Source organism: Oryzias latipes, chromosome 11, assembly GCF_053564925.1.
Source record: "Oryzias latipes strain Hd-rR chromosome 11, Olatipes_Hd-rR_3.1".
In the NCBI taxonomy this organism is placed as follows: domain Eukaryota; kingdom Metazoa; phylum Chordata; class Actinopteri; order Beloniformes; family Adrianichthyidae; genus Oryzias; species Oryzias latipes.
In genome coordinates, this window is record NC_136247.1 from 18798460 (window position 1) to 18818057 (window position 19598).

Sequence of the window (19598 nt, forward strand, 5' to 3'; positions counted from 1 at the left end):
TAAGAAACTATTGTTAACCAGTCATTTTGTTTGTACACTTTATGTTTGATAGAGAAAATAATAAAGAAAAAGAAAACAATTTTTTTGTTGGCTTATTGAGAGGAAAGTAAAGAAAAGTAACTGTGGCTTCACACCTTTAAACATTTATCATGCAGAATATGGGTTTTATTGGTTTGTTAAACTTCATTTTTTTTCCATTTTAAACAACCTTTTGGTCATTTTACAATCTACTAATACCAATGAACACCAATTTGAATATGCATGGATGAAAAGTCAGAACAGCCAAGAGTTTTGATAGAACTGTATTATACAAACACAAAGAAAAGTCACATATTACCTGGGAGATGAAACTACAACTTCCTCAACAAAGAAAAAAAAATGTAATGTGAGCAAGAACGTAGATCAGTTCAATTGACAAAGATACATTTGTGGGGTTTTTCTAGGCAAAGGTTGAAAACCAAGGATCACAATCTTATGCATTACCAGCAACCACGATACCAATTTTGATTAATAATAACAGATCAGGCAATCTATGTTGCACGAAAAACAAAAAGAGAAGGAAGGCTGCAGACGGAAGAATGAAGAGACGAGATCTTAGCTACTCCCTCTTGTCATGCTTGCATCAAAATGTCAAAAATAGAAGATATCTAGTACTTGTACACGAGAACCACCTCAAAATGATGAGTTTGCTAGTAAAGGTCTGCCAATTTAAAATGTTCCTCGATGAAGAATCACACACCAGCTACGCCTGAAGGGAAGTTGATGTTAAAAGGAGGCAATTTAGAATCTCCCTGCAAAAAAGAAAACATTTGCATTTAGTAGGAAAACACAAACAGCGGGAAATTTACCAGAAGGAACACAAAGTTAATCATGTCAGAGAAAACCGTTTTTTAATTTATTGCATTGTTCTTGTCTCACTTACTCGGGCTGTAGGAACGAGAACGGGACCTGTATCGACTGTAGTAGGGCGACGGCGAGCGCCTGCGACTGAAATAGAGCCAAGAATGTGACAAACTCTCTCTGGTACAACAGTCAAACTTTGAAGTTCAGTCTGTACTCACCTATACCTGTAGTCATACTCATCACATCTTTCATATCTGTCGTATCTGTCATAACTGCGATCATAGTAGGAGTCCCTTCGCTTTCTGGTACCGCCGCCCCCGCCGCCGCCGCCTCCATTGCTGCAAAATGACAAAGAACTCTCAACACCCAGCGACAAGTCATAGATCAGGACTCTACAACCTGAGGCTTTGAAGTCCCGTGCAGGTCTTTTGTCCTTCCATTGAGGATCTCTGGCTTTGAAGAAGAATGTTAACATTTTGAATAAATAATAGGTTTGGTAGTTACCTTGTGTTATATATTTTTACATCTTTAAACTGAGGTGATCTTTTTAAACCACTGCTGACATTACACTAAATCAACTATGTAATCTGATCCGCCAAACGGAAATAAATGATATTGATAATCCTTATTGTTTCATTTTTCCTGTAATTCTGCTGTGTCTCCCCATAGATGGTGCACCAAAAAATAAATGGACCTTTGTTTAGGTGCAGAACGTTCTTATACATTCATGTGGCGTTGGAAGATTTCTTGTTTTTTTTAAACGTTCATGTGTTTTCCCAGTCGGACGGCCATTTTTCCAATCATTTCAACACAACATGAACGCAGCATTTCCATTTAGTGCAACTGGCACTAAACTGACAACTAAAGTCACAGTTTTGAAATGCAAACTTCAAAATGCTCTGTTTTACATATATTTATTAATTTTGAATGAAAATGAAAGCATTTTTTTGTCCAGATTTCTCTTATGAGGTGGATTACTAAATCATTCCATGTGTCGGCTCCTGGTCCAGCCCAAATGTTAGAACACTAGTGGTCAAAAACCCTGATCTACTGTCAGAATGGTTTATTCTTATTATTAGAACAAGCTTAAACTCTTATTTTTTATCTAATGTCTAGTTGCTGCTCAGAAGCAAAGTTCTTAAAATAGAATTGCAAGTAAATGTATTGCAGCAGGATCTAACTTGACACATTTTACTTTTGAAAGGAACTCGTCTGTACTGCTGTCAAAAGTACCGGTAATATAATTGAAACATAACACTGTTATAATTCAATTACTGGAAATATTATAAGCTTCATTTTATATAACAATGGCTTAATGGCCACACAAAAAAATCAATTTTTCTAAACAGTGTGGTGGCTCTCAGTCAGTAATAAAACTGGACCAAATGGCTCTTTTAGCATTAAAGCGTGCAGACCCTTGTCATAGACCCTTCAGGCTCAAATTTCATATTTAGCTGAAATCAAATATGTCAATGAGGAAATGTAAAGGTAGTATTTGGTTGTGTTGTTGATCTTACTAAGTTGGCCTTCCCATGTAGATTCCCGGTGTGGGGGTGTGGGGGCGTTTGGTAATTGAATAATCCACTCGGATCTGCCTTCCATCCATGTTCATGCCGTTGGTGTGCTCTATTGCCTGAAGGAAGTGAACGAGTAAAGAAGAGGAGCTCGTTACCAGACGCTTGAGATAAAGTCATAAAAAAAAAACCATCCATGACTCAATACAATGACTTGATTTGAGACAATAGGCATGTTTTAGGAATCTGAGGCAAGTCTGACCTCTAGTGGTGAATCTATGTAATCACAGCACTGTGCTTTCAATTTTAAAAAATGATGTAAAAAAACAAAACATAACAAAAACACACATTTACAGACAGCACTTTAGACATGAAAACATAGAAAATGTTCTTCTAGAAGACTTATTTTCCATACCTCCCTCGCATCACAGAGCCTCTCAAAGTAAATAAAAGCAAAGCCGCGGGAGCGACCAGTGCGCTGGTCATGCACCATATTGATCCCAGTCAGACGTCCATAGCGTGAAAACACCTCCCTCAGGTCACGCTCAGTAGTGGACAAGTTCAAGCCAAAGACCCCTAGACAAGTGCTGGGATCAGGGTTCTCCTGTAAAAGTCAACCATAGGAAGAAGTTAGAGATACTTGCACAACAAATTCATATCCAGCAAATGATAAATAATTATTCACAGAATTAGTACGCAAAAATTACTTCCTTTATTCATTTAGGGTTTTTTGTTAAAACTTTGTTTTTTTGTTTTCCACTTAAATAAGGGTTTTTTAATGCAGGTTTTTTTCACATTAAATTAAATTATTATTTAAAAAGGTGCTTTTGGTTAGATCCTAATTCCCTCACAACTCACTACTTAGTGCATCTTAAAGGGTGGCGTTCGCCATTTTTCAGGGTGTCCAAATCTACAACTTTTAAAATCCAATGTCCGGGAATTTCCCAGAAGCCTTTGCAAAAAATTATCAATGCCCACTAGATTGGGGACAGTCGACCATAATGCTTTGCTTTTGCACAATTTTTCATAAAAAAAAGATGCATGTAAACACATTTTTTGGAATCACCCAAGTTTTCATCATGAGAACACAGTGGATTCCTAAATGGTCTTCGTAAAATGTTCACGTCTACTAGCTATGGAAACAGTAAACTTTTGAGGACACAATTGTCACCAAGCTATCAGTTCCGGTAACAAAAAATGAACAAGTACAAAGAAAATTCCTTAGGTTTATCTTTATATTTTGAAATATCAAAAAGATCATGTGATTGTAAAGCTTCAGTCATTAGCGTTTTTCACAGATGAAAGATATTAAATACTGCCTATTTAATATCAGATTTTGTGAGACAATATTAGTTTATTTTAGTACTAGACAACAGAAAGATGAAAAATCAGATTAATCACAATAAAAACAGCGGAACACAAACACCTCAAACCTTCAGACAGAAGCGAACTAAAAACGAACACTGAAGCGCTGAACAACCTTTCTGAAGTGAGCAAAGCCTACTCTGAACAAAGGAGATGGCTTCAGGTTTCACCTCTGGAACATTTACAACGCAGCTTCGACTCTCCTCCCTCTGCATTCACACACAGACTCCTGGGATCAGAAGATGCCGTATGCTGCCACGGCAAACAACTCCCCACTTCAGAACAATAGTAGCAATGGGAAGAGAGACTGACCCAGGAAAGTCACTGAACTGCACCTCAGACCAAACATGGCGAATGTTAGTCCAACTGGACAACCCAAACTGGTAATTTGGGTTTGTTGACATTCATTTGATAGTTGACAATTGACAAACACAAATCCACATCACAATGGAGAAAGAATGATAAGAACATGTGTTTTGGGAGGACGCAACGTAAAGTCCAGACTTCAAATCAGTGAAACTCATAGTAAGACATCAAATTCCTGCATTACTGTGTTCTGAAAACAGCCAATTATTTGTGTATTGATGGTTCTCCTTGCAGTGTGGCACTACACTGCACTCTTGTGGTTCATTTATACAGCAACAATGAGAGACCTTTACTTTTCAGGATACGTTATTCTCTTCATGCCCACAAATAAAGACATTTTCACTTAGAGTAAATCCTACATGTAAAGTACGAATCACTTATATCTGTAAAAAGAGTCATTTTGTTTTATAACTTCATAGATGTTTAGTTTCCTTTGGACATGCTTAGCCACCAAAAACAGCTTTTTGAAAACAGAATGATTTACAAATAATGAGGAATTGTTTTTATTTTCTATTATTTTAAAAATGTACAGGATGAAATTATTATATTTATCTAATATAATAAGCTATATTGATATTTTCAGAAAAAGACTGTTGCTTTGCAACTTTAAACCGGTTTCCTTTACGGTAAATCCTCGTCCTTGCTCACACCAACACCATCCTCTTCCTCTACGTCTATGAACCTCCCCTTTGGTCTTCCTCTCTCTGGCATCTCCAAAATCCACCCCGTCCCTCCTTTCAACATCTCCATCTGTTTTCCTGCATGAGTTGTTCCTCTAATGGATTCATTCCCGGTCTTCGTCGTCTTCGTCCCTCCCAAAGAGAATCTTAACATCTTCATCTCTGCTACCTCCAGCCTCCTGTCTCTTTCTCGGTCTCCAAACCAACAACATGGCTGCTTTCACCACAATGTTCTACGCCTTTCTTTTCATGTTTGCTGACACACTTGTCACACATCACACCTGAAACCTTCCTCCACTCATTCCAACCTGCTTGCACACCCCTCTTCACCTCTGACCCCTGTACCCCCTCCCATTCCTCTTGAGTTCCTATCATTTACACTAATACTTTGCTTTGCTACAGCTGACCTTTATTCATTTCCTTTTCAGAGCAAACCTCCACCTCTCTAGATGTTTCTGTCAGTCTGTTCCTCAAAGCTGATCCTTGGTGCAGCCTCACCTCCACCTCCTCCGTCACACCTCCAGCACATCTCTCCATTGTCTTCCAGCTTTTAAACGCGTCTGGCATGACTAACAATTTTTCTGCCACTTCACACTTCTTCTGCTTTTCTTTTTGTATTCTGTCAAATAGATCTACAACATCAGAATGTAGCTCCTCCTGACCTTCTCTGTTCTTCTCCAGTAGCATCTTCATAGCCGTTCTTTTTTGACACAATAGGGAATTCAGGAATTTATTTAGGTTACATCTACACTGTTATCTACATACAAGTGTCCAATGATTTAGAAACTATACAGTTGTCTATTGCATAATTGTTTTCCATCAGAGACTGTGATGCTCTATTTAGTGCTTCTGGAGATAAAACAACTTGAAGATCCACTCCAATGAAAACTGTGTTTTTGTTGGTTTTCACATGTTCTTTCAGTCTTTTTTTCATGATGGAGAAAATATAGAGAGAAAATTAAGATGAAAACTGCATTTCTGAGTCTTTTATTCAAATTGTGATAATTCAGTAGCAGACAAAAAATGTTTTTGTAGAAAAAGAACTTGTAGTCGTCTCAATGAGCTTCACACCAATAATTGTAAAAAATACCTTTTTTATGAAAGCAAAATGAGATACCTTGAAAAAAGACTTTACACTTACTCTGGTACCAGTATGGCGGCGGCGGCTGGACATTGGGGATGCGTTTTGGCTCCTCCTACGGCGATGGTCAGGGCTGTAGGACGGAGTGCGGGACCTCCTCTGAGGAGAGCAGGATCGAGAATTCGAGCGGTGCGGGTTCGATTGCCTCCGAGAGCGAGACCTGAAAAAACAAGAGCTGCTGCATTAACTCATACAGACATAACAAAACATGAACAAAAAGGCACACCTAGGTAAAATAGCAACTTACCTGACTTTTGAATGGGAGTGGGATCTAGATTCAGAGCGAATACACGCCTGAGATGGGCTTTGGGAGCCAGACTTGCTCTGCGACTTGGTCCGGGCTGGACTCCCATGGCCCTGTAAATGGAAGTAAAATGACCCGTTACCACATTAACATGTTAAAACAGAAAATGCTTTCTTTACTTATATATCTTTGTAGACTTTTGTGAAGCACTTTTGATCAAAGGATAAAAGACACAGTAAGTACACAGACATGTGAAGTTCACAAAGTTCCCCTCATCTGTCATGTTCTGTAAATATTTCTAATGAACCATCTCTTAAAAATTTCCCTTCTGTTGATAACACAAGCCAACAAATGCACTTTTTTTTTTTAAATAAATCCAACAGCACAAGTTGTACACTTTTCAGACAATATATTTACTTTATTTTCAAAGGGAAACTTTGCAAAGTTTCAAGACAGAAAACATCACAGTTACAAAGCATTTGTTCAGAATTTTGAAAAGTGGATGAAGTTTTGCTGCTTTTGGATTTGTTTGTGTACAATAATCTCCCTTGTGTTCAGCTTCTGCTTCCACAAATATGCTTTTCCCTAAAAGCAGCCAAACACCTATATTCTCACATGATCTGCCTTTTTCCACCTGGAGTTTATGAATGTTAGGGTCTGCGGACCACCAGCATTAAAGGACCTAAAACAAATAATCTGGCATCCTAGTATAGCTACTAACTGTACTGTTTAAAATGACCCAGTTTACTTTAGTTAGCAGCATAAAGACAATTTTGTTCCACAAAATAACTGCTGTGGTTGGGGTTGCCACCTGGTCATTGTTTTAATCAATAATTGATGGAATCTGTTTTATTTTGTTGCATTAACATGATGCCTTTTTTGGACATTAACAGGAACTATCTAACAAGAAGAGGAAAATGTTACATCAATACAGTCATAAGAAGTATTTAAAGGAAAAAAAAATGGCCCTCTGCCTGCCACAGTGGCTTTAAAACATATTCTAGGAATAAAATGATGTACGCTTCTTAGTTTAGTTGCACAAACCTGGATGTTAGTCAGTTTCCCCCAGCAGCTAAACTCTTTAAAATCCCACTCACATCATCTTTTGATGTATTGAAAAGGTGTTCCCAGTGCTCTTTTAATTATGATTATGTCGTTTTTAGCCAAGATTATAGTCTCTGCACAGCACCAGTAGTTCCTAAGTAATTTACCTCTTAATTGTGAGCCGGACTCTTGGCGCAGTGTAAGCCTGCCAACACCTCCTGTCATCCCTTTGTTTACATGCTCTTCTGCTATCTTACAGCCCAAACCAAACAAAATTTTAAGCTTAATTTTCTTTATATATGTAATCCATAATGAGAAAAAAATGATACAAGAACATTTTAAAAAAACATTACAAAAACAAATTTTCTCTTTTTTTGCAAAGGGTCTTTAAAAGAAAGTTCCGAGGGTCAACTTCACAAAAGAAAGGTTTAAGCTACAGTTTGTTTTTCATAGGCACAATTATGATTATTCTTCTTCTGGACTATTTGTGCTAAATTGATATATACAAGAAATTGGTATGTGTAAAACATTTTTTTAGCATCCTTAATATGTTTTAAGAAAACATAAATTAAAATGATATATTTTGTTAAATATATAGAGTTTACTATTGCAGTATTTCAATTAAGATCACTAGTGTAAAAAGGCCACATATGACGGTTAAAAGTTGATCATTTTGGCTCATGGTGACAACCTGTGAAACCAGGACAGGCTCTTTGATAGATTTACATCATCATAAACCTTCATTTTAGTCAATTTAAATATATAGATGCCATAAAGAAATCATGTAAAGATCAAACTTCTTCAGTGGAAACAAATGATTTTCACCTTGGACATAGACAAATACATCATCATGTATGGCCAAAATTTAATATAATCATTACATTTCACCATATATTAATCTATATTTAGTGTGAAAATAAATGTCTTAAATGCACTGGCAGAAACTTAAGTATCAGCATATGATTGGGCATTTCTCGCCCAATGCATCTTTCAATCAGCTAGTTTAAGTGTTGTAGCAACAGCTAATTAGGCTAAATCATCGAGAGCAAACAGACAGAGTGGCCTGGGACAACATCTGATAAATGCTAAAGCATGCTAAGGACTGGCAGTGGCTTCAGCGACAACCATGCGGGCCCGAGGCTCTTATGCGAACATTACAGACGTTCCGAAAAATCTTAAAACGCTAAAAACGTGTGAAGGGAAAAAAAACAAACCGTCGACTCGAACATTCTGTTGCTTTTTTTCCTTAGCAAGGAAGAGCTAGCTTAAAGGCTATATTCTGAGGAGCGTCAAAGACAATGCGCTGTATCGACGTCTTACTTAGTAGAAGCAAATCTATTATCCGTCGATTATGTAAATCAACGTAGTTATATTTGAACATTCCAACAATTGAATAGCAGTAGCATTTATTAGAGGCAACACAAAAAGAAAGAAAAACTGTGCTAATGCATAAATAGCCCAAACAACATACCCCTCTGTTGTAGTTTCCGTCCTCGCTGCCACTCATTGTTTAGTAGAGTTACAATCTTCTTCACAGCGATAAATTGAATGCTTTTGTTTTATGTTATTACAGATAAATTCCGCTTAACGTTAAGTGGTTGCCTCGAACAGACTACCTTGTAATTTACGAGTGTAAATAAAGTTATGACAAACCAAAATCCGCGACTATCGGTTTCTGCCACCGTAGGGGGCGCTGTGTGGATCCACGAGTCTGCGCAGTACCTGCTTCTTCTTCAGAGGCAGATTTGGTTTTTTATTTTCATTTTTTAAGAATAACTACGCCTCCTCAGGTCATTGGGTTATACAGGTATATAGCTCATTGATTAAACCCCACCATACTACATTTTTATATGCAACAACCGTAGATATATTTATAAACATTACAATGAACAGCGCCCCCCTGTGGTCACTAAACATAACAGCTAAACCTGACGAAACTCGTTCTTGTGTTCATTTAAACCTGTTTTGCAACATTTGACACAGAAAAGAAAGAACATTTATATCCTCATTGCAAAGAAATTTCGGTTAGTAATTTGGGCTAACTAGTGAAGTTAAATCTATGCTTTATGTAGTTTTTTTTTTCTAGTTGAAGTCTTATATGAAAGGTCCACCTTAAGCCACATGCTGACTTCTGCACACAGAGAAATATTTAGAATATCAGTGGATCTTTTTCTTGCCCTGTTATTTCAAGTACTTCATGAACATGACATAATCATAGTTAATATGACAATTGAATACACTTATGATTTTAACTTTGAGTATCTTCAATACCAAGTCACTGTACAATCTTAAATGGCAGTTTAGAACAATAAAAGTGGGAGAAAAGACACCAGTATCATCCATCCACCATCATCCAATGCCTGAGATGGTAATAGGAAGAAATGGCGAAGACATTGACAATTTATGAAACAAACTACCGGTAACTAATTACCAGAAGACGAAAAATACAATCAAACATGAATGTGCAGATGTCTGATTGCCCAAGCTTGAAAAACCCTTAGGGTCAAATTTGGCTGAACCTTTTATTATTTGTTAAATTTTGCTTTTTTCCTTCAATTAAAAAAAAGATTTTTTGGGGGTTGCTTTTGAATACATTTGAATGCTGCTACCCAAAATGAAAAAAAAAAAAAAAAAAACAGACAAAAGTTCAAATTACCTTTAAAAGCCCAGTAAAAAAATATATATTCTAAGGTTCTCCAGAGTTTACCACCTGCAGAAATTTTAAAGATGACTTCCCGTTTTGTTAAAAAAAAAGATGGGGTTTTCTCTAAGACATGCAAGATTTAAAAAATACTTTTTAGCATTTTTTTATTTTTAGCAATAGAAGTGGACTTGGATATTTTTTTAGAGGTAAATCCACAATTTGCTCTAGAATTCACTTTTTCCTAAAAACTAGAAAAAAAATTGTGCACAAACAAAAGACAATTCGAACCTTAAAATGTAGGATTAACGTCTTGTTTGTGGCCTTTTTGGGGCTACTACTGGTACTTTTACAGCATTAAAGAGACAAACAAAGAGGCAGGAACACAGACACACACACACTTTGTGACGTCAATCAGCTAAAAAAACTTCCATCATCAAACAGATGGCAAGAATACACGGTGGAACCTGAAAAGCTTCTCACCTGTCACAGCAATATTCTTCCAATAAAAAAATGTGTCTTGCTACATTGGAATATGAAAGGACTTTTGCATGTAAACAACAGATAAACTCATATAACAGTTTACATAAGAGACCGGCTGATTGAAAATCTGTCTGTGGAAAAATCAGGTTATTTGACAAGCAAGCTTTAAAATCTGCAGTTATTTACTCAATGACAGCATAAACTGTAGCTGTTTATAGCTAGATAGCTGAAGCTCCATTTCTACGTAATTTTTTATTAAATGTATGAATTAACAACAAAGGACACTTTTTGTTCATATGCTTTAAAAAAATAGTTTAACCTGTCAAGAATAAACAAGTCAAACAGGGCGGCAGTGGAGCAGAGGTAGAGCGGTCAACCCTTGAATGGAATGTTCAGTTCCCGCCCTTCCCACCCGTGTGTCGAAGTGTCTTTGGGCAAGGCACTGAACACCACATTGCTCCTGGTGGTTATTGGTTGGTGCCAGTATTCGGCAGCGGAGCCGCCATCAGTGTGTTAATGTATCTGTGTGTAAATGGAACTGTACTTTTGAAAGTAGTAAGGCGATATACATGCCTTTTTACTTTTTCCACAGTTCAGCACCAACTGCTGCTCTATTATGAAGATATATGTACGGAGACATATGTATATGTACACTCAGCATAAAATACAAATTAAAAAAAAAAAATTACAGCATAAACACCAACACAGGACAAACAATTTGAGTACAACTTCCATAAACGTTGAATGTTAATTTGATGTCCCTCATGCCTACTGATGCATATATAGATCAAACCACTTTGGCTCCAAATTGGTTTTCATTTAGCATCAACATGAATGCAAGAACAGGCTGCACGGTGGCAGTGGTTAGCACTCTTGCTTCATACCAAGAAGGGGACCTAAAACACAACATCAATAGGGGACCTTTCTGTGTGGGACTTGCATGTTCTCCCTGTGCATGCGTGGGTTTTCCAGGGACTCTGGCTACCTCCGACCGTCCAAAAAAACAAGCTTCAAAGGTTAATTGGTTAGCCTAAATTGTCCATATGTGTGAGTGTGCACGGGTGCGTGACTTGTGGCCCTGCAACAGACATACAACCTGTCCAAAGTGTCCCCAGCCCTCGCTGGCTTAGAAGCTTAATGAATGAATGCAGAGTGCTGGAAATAAATCAGGTGTCTAGGGGGTTAAGGTCTAAAAAATGAGGTGAAAAACCCCTTTATTTTGTGGCATATTCAAGGTCAGGTTGTCTGAAATAAGTTCTTTCTCAAAAGGGAAAACTAAGCGTATATGCACCATGTAAATAGGTCATGGTGCCAACACTTTAGCATGTTTTGTTAATCTTGTTCCACCTTAAAATGTTGGTACTTTTGATTGGAACAGTGTAAATGATAACTTTTGATTTGAAAATATGAAACTGGTTTATTTTAGGGTTGCACTTCCTCCAGAATCTTTTTTCAGGTTGAAGTTTCTTCAGACTTAATGATCTTTACCCTCACTTGTCTTTAGAAAAAAAAAAAAAAAAAAGCTCATTATTTGATTTAAAATTAATACTATTGTTAAAATGACTGGTCTAGGGTGTATTCCACCTTTGTTGAACAGCTGGGTGGGCTCCAGCACCCTTGTGACCCTGTAAGGTATTCAGCAGCTTCTGAAGATAGATCAATGAATGGATGGATGGTTGAAATCAAAATGGAAATTGTTTCAGTGAAGAAAAATTTATTAGTAAGGCTATTTTAAAGCCAGTTATAATACATCACTTGAACATAGCAAAGGAAGTACATTCACAGTTGAGACTCTTTCATACCAATGACGGCCGTCGTTCAGAGGACCCGAGACACAGTGAAGTTTCTGACCCACGTCGTAAGGCAAAGTTTCAAAGCTTGTCCAGCCAGGACTGGGTTTGTAGCAGTTTGTGTGTTTGATCACTGCCCATCTTTGGAATAGGAGAAAGTCCACTGTGCTTCACAACATCGTAACAAAATGATGCTGCTTTCTCTAGAGGGGATATGTGGAGGTGTTATAGCAAACTAGGCATTATGCAAACAAACATAATGACCATGCACAAAATGATTCCCAAAAAAACACCACCACAAGTATGTGAGCATGTCTGTGCTCCTCAAAAAAAGTAGGCATGTGGGGTTAAATCAGGATCAGCTTGAAGTCGATGTAAATTAGAAAAATAAAATCTGAACAGTTAGAAAACTTCATCTGAGCTGTTGGGATAAAGCAACCCCCACCTTAAACTGAAAAGTACACATTGTAAACGGCATTGAACAATTATACAGTTTAATTTGAAATATATGAATTTTTAACTTAAAAGAAATATCAACATTTGGAAAATAAATTGAAATTTTAAACTTGAATTGAAAAAAACTCAAAAAAGTATAACTGTTACCAAATGAAAAAGTTTATTTGTAAAAGCTGCCATTTCTCTGACTCTTTGGTCCTAAATGTACAATTTCAATGTAGACTTTCCATTTTCTCGAGTTGATCTTGATTTTATGTGGGGGTGGAGCTTTGAGCCCATAGGCTACTGGGACATGATTGACAGCGAGTGACTTTCTTTTATATTTTCAATATTTCTTTCAAGTCTTAAATATATTTTTTCAAATTGAGTTTTATTTTTGAAATTTTCAATATTTCCTTCAAGTTTACAATGTGTACTTTTGAGTTTTACACTGTTTTCAATTGTTTTTTCCATTTATGATCAGATTCTTCATTTACATTTAGCTGATCCCAATTTAACACCAAACAGGGAGAAATGGCACAAAACCCCCCACCAGATATGAACCTCTACCCGTATCGAGCTTGCGGCTCTAAACGGGTGACGTGTCCTTCCTTTCAGCTCTACAGCAATAGCAAGGACATTTATATTGCCTTTAATGAAGTGCAAACATGTTCCTCGGGTTACATCTGTTGAATGATTTGAACAGCTAAAGTGAACCCGGCTAATTCTTCATCTATGTGCCAATTCTAACCAGCAAGACTTAATTTAGCTTTAGAATTGTAGCAAATTTATCAAATGATGAAAACTAATATAACGTTTTGCTGTAGGCCTTTTATTTGTTTGACTTCCAGTCTCTAGTAAAATTAAAAAAAAAGATAATAAAAGCAAAGGAAATTAAGCAGTCAAATGTAAAAAAAAAAAAATAAGAGTTCAGAGTGACGATTAGCAGTAAAACAAAAGGAGTTCCTCTTTCATTTTTAACTTTTTTTTTCAATTTAACGGATTATTTCTTAGATGAGTCCCAGATTTGAAGAGTCTGGATTTCAATAAATATCTATATTGCTTATTTTATATATTTGCCTTCATATAAAACCTTAATGCGGTCGAGGCCTGTTGCGGATCGGCTGGTTAAGGTGCAACGTCTCAGGCGCTTCCGGCTTCGCCGCTTTCTGCAAGGCCTCAGGAGCAGGGGCAAGGACGCCTCCAGCTGCGTGGGAGGAGTTTGTGGAGGAGGCATTAACCACCAGTTCAAGTTTGCCCTCCAGCCTGACCAAACGTGTCAGAATGTCATCCAACAATACAGCTATAGTCCTCTTCAGATCGGCTGTTGGGAGATTGCAAGGGCAAAGATGGAAGAAAAAATAAGGGAGATGAGTTAAACATTTCTATAACTGGAAAAAAAAATTCATTTGTACTTTTTAAAGTCCCACTCCGATCATCTTGTGATCTATTTTCAAAGTGTTTCCAACAATCTTTTAATTATGACAATTTTAGCCAAAATAAAAAAAAAAAAAAAAAACAGTGTCATTTTCTTGGAAAGGTTTTGCAGAGCAGCAGAAGTTCAATAGAAATTCCCAGCTGAGTTGTGGGCAGGATCGCTGGTATGGAGCAACCCCGCCGACTGTTTAAGTGGAGCAGGGAGCTTAGTGTATTTTTAAAGCAACAAATACGGTCTTCTTCAAACAGCATTTATATATTTATTTATATATATATATATATATATATATATATATACACACACACACACACACACACACACACACACACACACACACACACACACACACACACACACACACACACACACACACACACACACACACACATATACATAAATACATATGTATACACACACACTATATATATACACACACGCACAAGTGTCCATCAAAGGTGGGTGATGCTCTGTCCCCACTGCTGTTCTGCATAGGTCTGAACCCCCTCAGCCAAATAATCACCAAGACTGGCTATGGATACCGACTCAGAAATGGGGCCAACATCAGTCACCTCCTCTACATGGATGACATCAAGCTATATGCTAAGAGCGAGCGTGACATTGACTCCCTGATCCACACCACCAGGATCTACAGTACTGACATTGGGATGTCATTCGGGCTCGAGAAATGCAGCCGGATGGTGACAAAGAGAGGCAAGGTAGTCCACACAGGAGGGGTCTCACTCCCAGAAGGAACAATAACAGACATCGAGGACAGTTACAAGTACCTTGGAATGCCGCAGGCAAATGGGAACCTGGAGCAGGCAACAAGGAAAGCTGCAACATCTAAATACCTCCAACGAGTAAGGCAAGTCCTGAGAAGCCCGCTCAATGGCAAAAATAAGACCCGGGCAATAAACAGCTACGCACTGCCCGTCATCAGATACCCTGCAGGAATAATAAGATGGCCAAAGGAAGAGATGCAGACCACGGATGTTAAAACACGAAAGCTCCTCACCATGCATGGAGGGTTCCATCCCAAATCCAGCACCCTGAGACTGTATCCTAGCTGCAAGGAAGGAGGCAGAGGACTAGTGAGCGTGGAAGCCACTATCCAGGATGAAACATCCAAGATGCATGAGTACATCAAGCTCAAGGCCCCAACTGACAGTGTGCTCAGTGAATGTCTCAGGCAATGGAGAGCAGAGAGGATACAGAGCTGGAGGACAGATCCTCATGGGAGGACAAACCCCTGCATGGGATGTACCACCGGACCATAACTGAAGTGGCTGATATCAAGAAGTCCTACCAATGGCTAGAAAGGGCTGGCCTACAGGACAGCACTGAAGCGCTCATCCTGGCAGCTCAGGAACAAGCCCTGAGCACCAGAGCAATAGAGGCTCAGATCTACCACACCAGACAAGACCCAAGGTGTAGGCTGTGCAAAGAGGCCCCTGAAACAATCCAGCACATAACTGCAAGGTGTAAGATGCTGGCCGGGAAAAGCATACATGGAGCGCCACAATCAAGTGGCTGGAATAATGTACAGGATCATGTGTGCAGAATATGGACTGGAAACCCCAAGGTCAAAATGGGAAACACCCCCCAAAGGTCATAGAGAATGAAAGTGCAAAGATCTGATAGGGATGGTAATGGTGAACCAACCAGACATTGTAGTGGTGGATAAAGAACAGAGGAAAGCCGTTGTGGTGGATGTGGCAGTGCCAAGCGATGGGAACATCAGGAAGAAGGAACATGAGAAACTGGAGAAATACCAGGGACTCAGAGAAGAACTGGAGAAAGCCTGGAAAGTGAAGGTGACAGTGGTGCCTGTGGTAATTGGAGCACTCGGGGCAGTAACCCCCAAGCTGGAGGATTGGCTACAACAGATACCTGGAAAGACCTCAGACCTCTCAGTCCAGAAAAGGGTGAGAGGGGCGTTTATTTATTTATTTTTATATATATATATATATATATATAAAAACACACACACACACACAGACACATCAGAAGAAATGCTGCAAGAACATGTTAAAAACACCATTTTCATTGGAGTGGGTCTATAAATGTTTGGGGAACATGCTTACCATAACCAGACATGGAGTTTCCCTGCGGTCCGCCAGGAGCATTCTGGTTTTCCTCAGTAAGCACTCGGACATATCGCTGGCTGAGCTCCAGTATTTGCTCGCGTAACTCTGCACTGCTTTGGCGGCGAGGCTGCTGCACCGTGTAGCGCAGCAGCATGAGTCCCCAGACCAAACCGAACACCAGCAGGAGCGCACCTAACTTCTGGGACATGTTTCTTTTCAGCATAAGAGCACCAAGCATGGTACTGGGACAGGGAAGGAAAAAGGCACCTGGTTGTAGGCTGAAGGCTTGATACAAGACCTGATACTTTTTTTTTTTTCTAATTAGCCCTTTACTGGATGAAAAGCTCTCCTACATGGCAGTCCTAAGACTTTATGCTCTTAAAACGAAACGACCATTAAGGATTTTTGGAAATTTTCTTTAGCAGCAAGAAGTTTAGAGCAGTGTAATCCACACGGGCAGGACACTCGGGCAGCAGGTCCACAGGCATTGTTCACTAGAAAGCAAAGAAAATAGAGTAAGGTTAACCCAAACAGAACTAGTCATTCTGTATTCCACATGTGTCAAACTCAAAGGCCCGCGGGCCAAATGTGGCCCTCCATGTCATTTTATGTGGCCCGCGAGAGCATACAAGTTTTTAATTTCTTAAAATAAAAATAAAAAATTGGTGTGTATTTATTCATATCTAGGGGGAATCGGACTTGAAATATCAGATTGGGAAACTACACAATAGGACTTGAACACTGTCCATATAACCTAACCTGACAGAATCAATGAGTTATTTAACATTAAGGAGTAAGTACATATTTTCTCTATTACATTTACTTACATGTATAAGTTATACCTGGCCCTTTGAGGACAACCACTATGCTGATGTGGCCCTCAGTGAAAATGAGTTTGACACCCCTGATGTATTCTAATCAAACCCTGTGTACATCATCCAAGTGGTCTTTACAGCAAGTACGTTTTCAGCAGAACATTTTTTTAAGTGGGCAAACTTAAAAAAACCTGGGATCAGCAATGGATCAAATACTTATTTCCTCCACTGTACATCAAAGTGGCATCCTGAAAGTTTTAGCTGTTATTTGTGAGATTTCTCTAATGCACAATGATTTCCTCCAATCTGTCTCAGCCCCCTTTTTGACCAAAAACCAAATTAACAGTTTAGATTTCATGGGACCCAATTTTACAGCTCTAAATAAGAGAGCAAGAAACAGACAATTATGGAGGGCATTCATTGTGAAACCCCATCCTTATCATAGCTGATAGTCTGATAAACAGAACAGAGAGGGCACTGTGGTGACAGAGAGAAAATTAGCTGTCAATTTCTCAGTTTTCACACATTTGTCTCCGTGTTCCTTCTCCGCAGGCTCTCTTGGGTGAAGTCCCACTTCTGATTGAGGCCAAAAACAGGGGCAGTTACTGAGTGAATAAATTATGAAAAGAAAGGTAACTCAATATTTCCTCTCCCACGCACAAACACGTCCTTTCTCTGCCCTGGGCATAAACAAGTATCAGAAAATGAATAGCTGGGAGGCTTGAACTCACAATTGTAACAGTTAAAAATGGCTCGGACGTTTAAAGTTAGAATACAAGTGAGCCCATTTGGAAAAATGTAATTATTTGCAGGCTTTGCCTCAACTTCTTTTTGGGAAGGTTTTTATTTAACCTTTATTTTACCAGGAGGAAGATTTGAGAACAAAGTCTGATTTGCATTACAAAACAAAAACAGACAGAAAGAAGAATGCATATTAATCCATGACAAACACGTAAAATCAGACAATAATGACAGTGGCATTACAACGGCTTATACACACAACTAGCCAGGAGGAAGGGATCAACAAGTTCAGCAATTGACTAGGGACTGTTGCAGTTTTGCTTAACAGTTGAATGGCAAGTTTAAGGGAGTTTTGAGAGAGTTCCAGTCATTTGCTGCAGCAAAATAAAAGGAATGATGGGTATTTGTTATGAGACTGGTGCAGGAGGCTGGAGAGGTATTGCAGTGTCTTCCCCAGTAGAGTTTTTGAGCGTTAAAATGTGATTTATCATGACAAAAAAAAAGACATTTTATCTCAAATTCTCTTAAAGTTTGATTAAACCAACTGGCAAAAACACCAAACTAAGTTAAACTCGTAAGTAAAGCATGTGTCTTGACCTTAGACGTAAATGCAAATACATTGTTAGTGTCACAAGTTCCACTCCGATCATCTTTTGAGCTATTGTAAAAGTGTTCCCAGTGGTCTTTTAATTATGGTTATGCCATTTTAGCCTAAATAGAAAAATAAAACAAAAAACAACTGTGTTGTTTTGTAGGACATAGTTTCTAAAGAGCAGCAGTAGTTCCTTAGAAATTTGCCTCTGAGTCTGAAATTACAAGGCATGCTTAGCTACACTAATCAAAATCATCAAACAAAGCTTAAAACTAGAAACAGCCAGGGAACATGTGATTGTCACAGCTAACAGGATAAGTAAGATACTGATTTGGTTAACTGTGGATCCTACAATAACGTCAATAATAGTGGAAAAAGTGGGGTTAAACTGAGCTTACTGACATGATAATTGAGGTCAAGTGTCCATGAAACTGCCTGTTGAAACAAGCTTTTTTCCAGCTAAAGCCTTGGGCAGATATTATATAACCCTAATACGCAATAAGTACGTTTTAAATAAGCTGTAGAACAATTTTCCAGACTTTATTGACTTGCTGAATATATTTCGAAGGTCTAGCCTAAGCTAAAGCTGTTTTAGCTCGATAAGCTAGCTCCCTGCAGAGAAGACACCACAGCAAACAACCTGATCGGAAACTCACTTAGAAACCAAACAAAACCACGATCGTAGAAAAAACAAAAAACTTCTTTACCGGAAATCCAGCAGCTGCAGATTGACGACCTCCAGGCAGCGGATCCTTCAGGCTGTCACTGCTGCCTGTGATTCGCAGCAGCTGCGCCGCCGCAAGACAGTCGCCTGGATCCGCGCGCAGCTTCCGTTACACAACAGAGAAAAGGGTTGAGGCGTTGAAGCTTCCGGTTAGGTTTTCGTTTCGACGTCTTACTCTGTACAGTTCAGCTCGTCAACGCTACCAATGTCGTTGGACTTTAGGTTCAGCAGCTACGCTGCTGAGAGCTGGTAACTATGCTGCTGTCATGGTTCCCATGAATGCTTTCGGTTTGCGTCAACAGCGCTGAATTCTGGGATATGTAGTTTAGATGACACAACCATGCCGTTTCAAACTTAAATTGTTTACAACGAAGTTGGAAGCAATGTTTAGACGTAGCCCAATGGAAAAAATAAAATATATGTAAAAGATAAAAGTTATTGGATTTCTTAATGAATGTGAGGATTTAAGGAATTCTACTTATTTACTACAATCAGATTGTTTTAAAAGTTCATATAGCACACAGACTGTAATTTTGGTTTTTACTTGTTTTTTTTTATGTCTCTTGTTCCCAGCAGTTTTATACGCTCTCTATGTTATGGTACCTTTTTATAAAGGCTGGTTCTTTCTGTTTGTTTTTATGACCTTTCATTTGGA

General features: G+C 38.5%; 1 protein-coding gene across 2 annotated transcripts; it reads right to left on the bottom strand.

The window, feature by feature from the left end:
* Nucleotides 1-289: 289 nt before the first annotated feature.
* tra2a (transformer 2 alpha homolog) lies at nucleotides 290-19240 on the bottom strand. 2 transcript variants are annotated; one of them, XM_078955376.1, is made up of 9 exons: nucleotides 18927-19240; nucleotides 16069-16565; nucleotides 6157-6266; nucleotides 5910-6069; nucleotides 2773-2961; nucleotides 2361-2476; nucleotides 1062-1181; nucleotides 923-987; nucleotides 290-791 (listed from the first exon to the last, which is right to left on the bottom strand). In XM_078955376.1, the coding sequence occupies exons 2-9, from the start codon at nucleotides 16138-16140 to the stop codon at nucleotides 781-783; spliced, it is 843 nt and encodes a 280-aa protein (XP_078811502.1). In that variant the 5' UTR covers nucleotides 16141-16565; nucleotides 18927-19240; the 3' UTR covers nucleotides 290-780. The 2 variants fall into 2 exon arrangements, with proteins under 2 accessions (XP_078811502.1, XP_004073891.1); XM_004073843.4 differs by lacking the exons at nucleotides 16069-16565; nucleotides 18927-19240 and adding an exon at nucleotides 8669-9051.
* Between the last annotated feature and the right edge of the window lie 358 nt (nucleotides 19241-19598).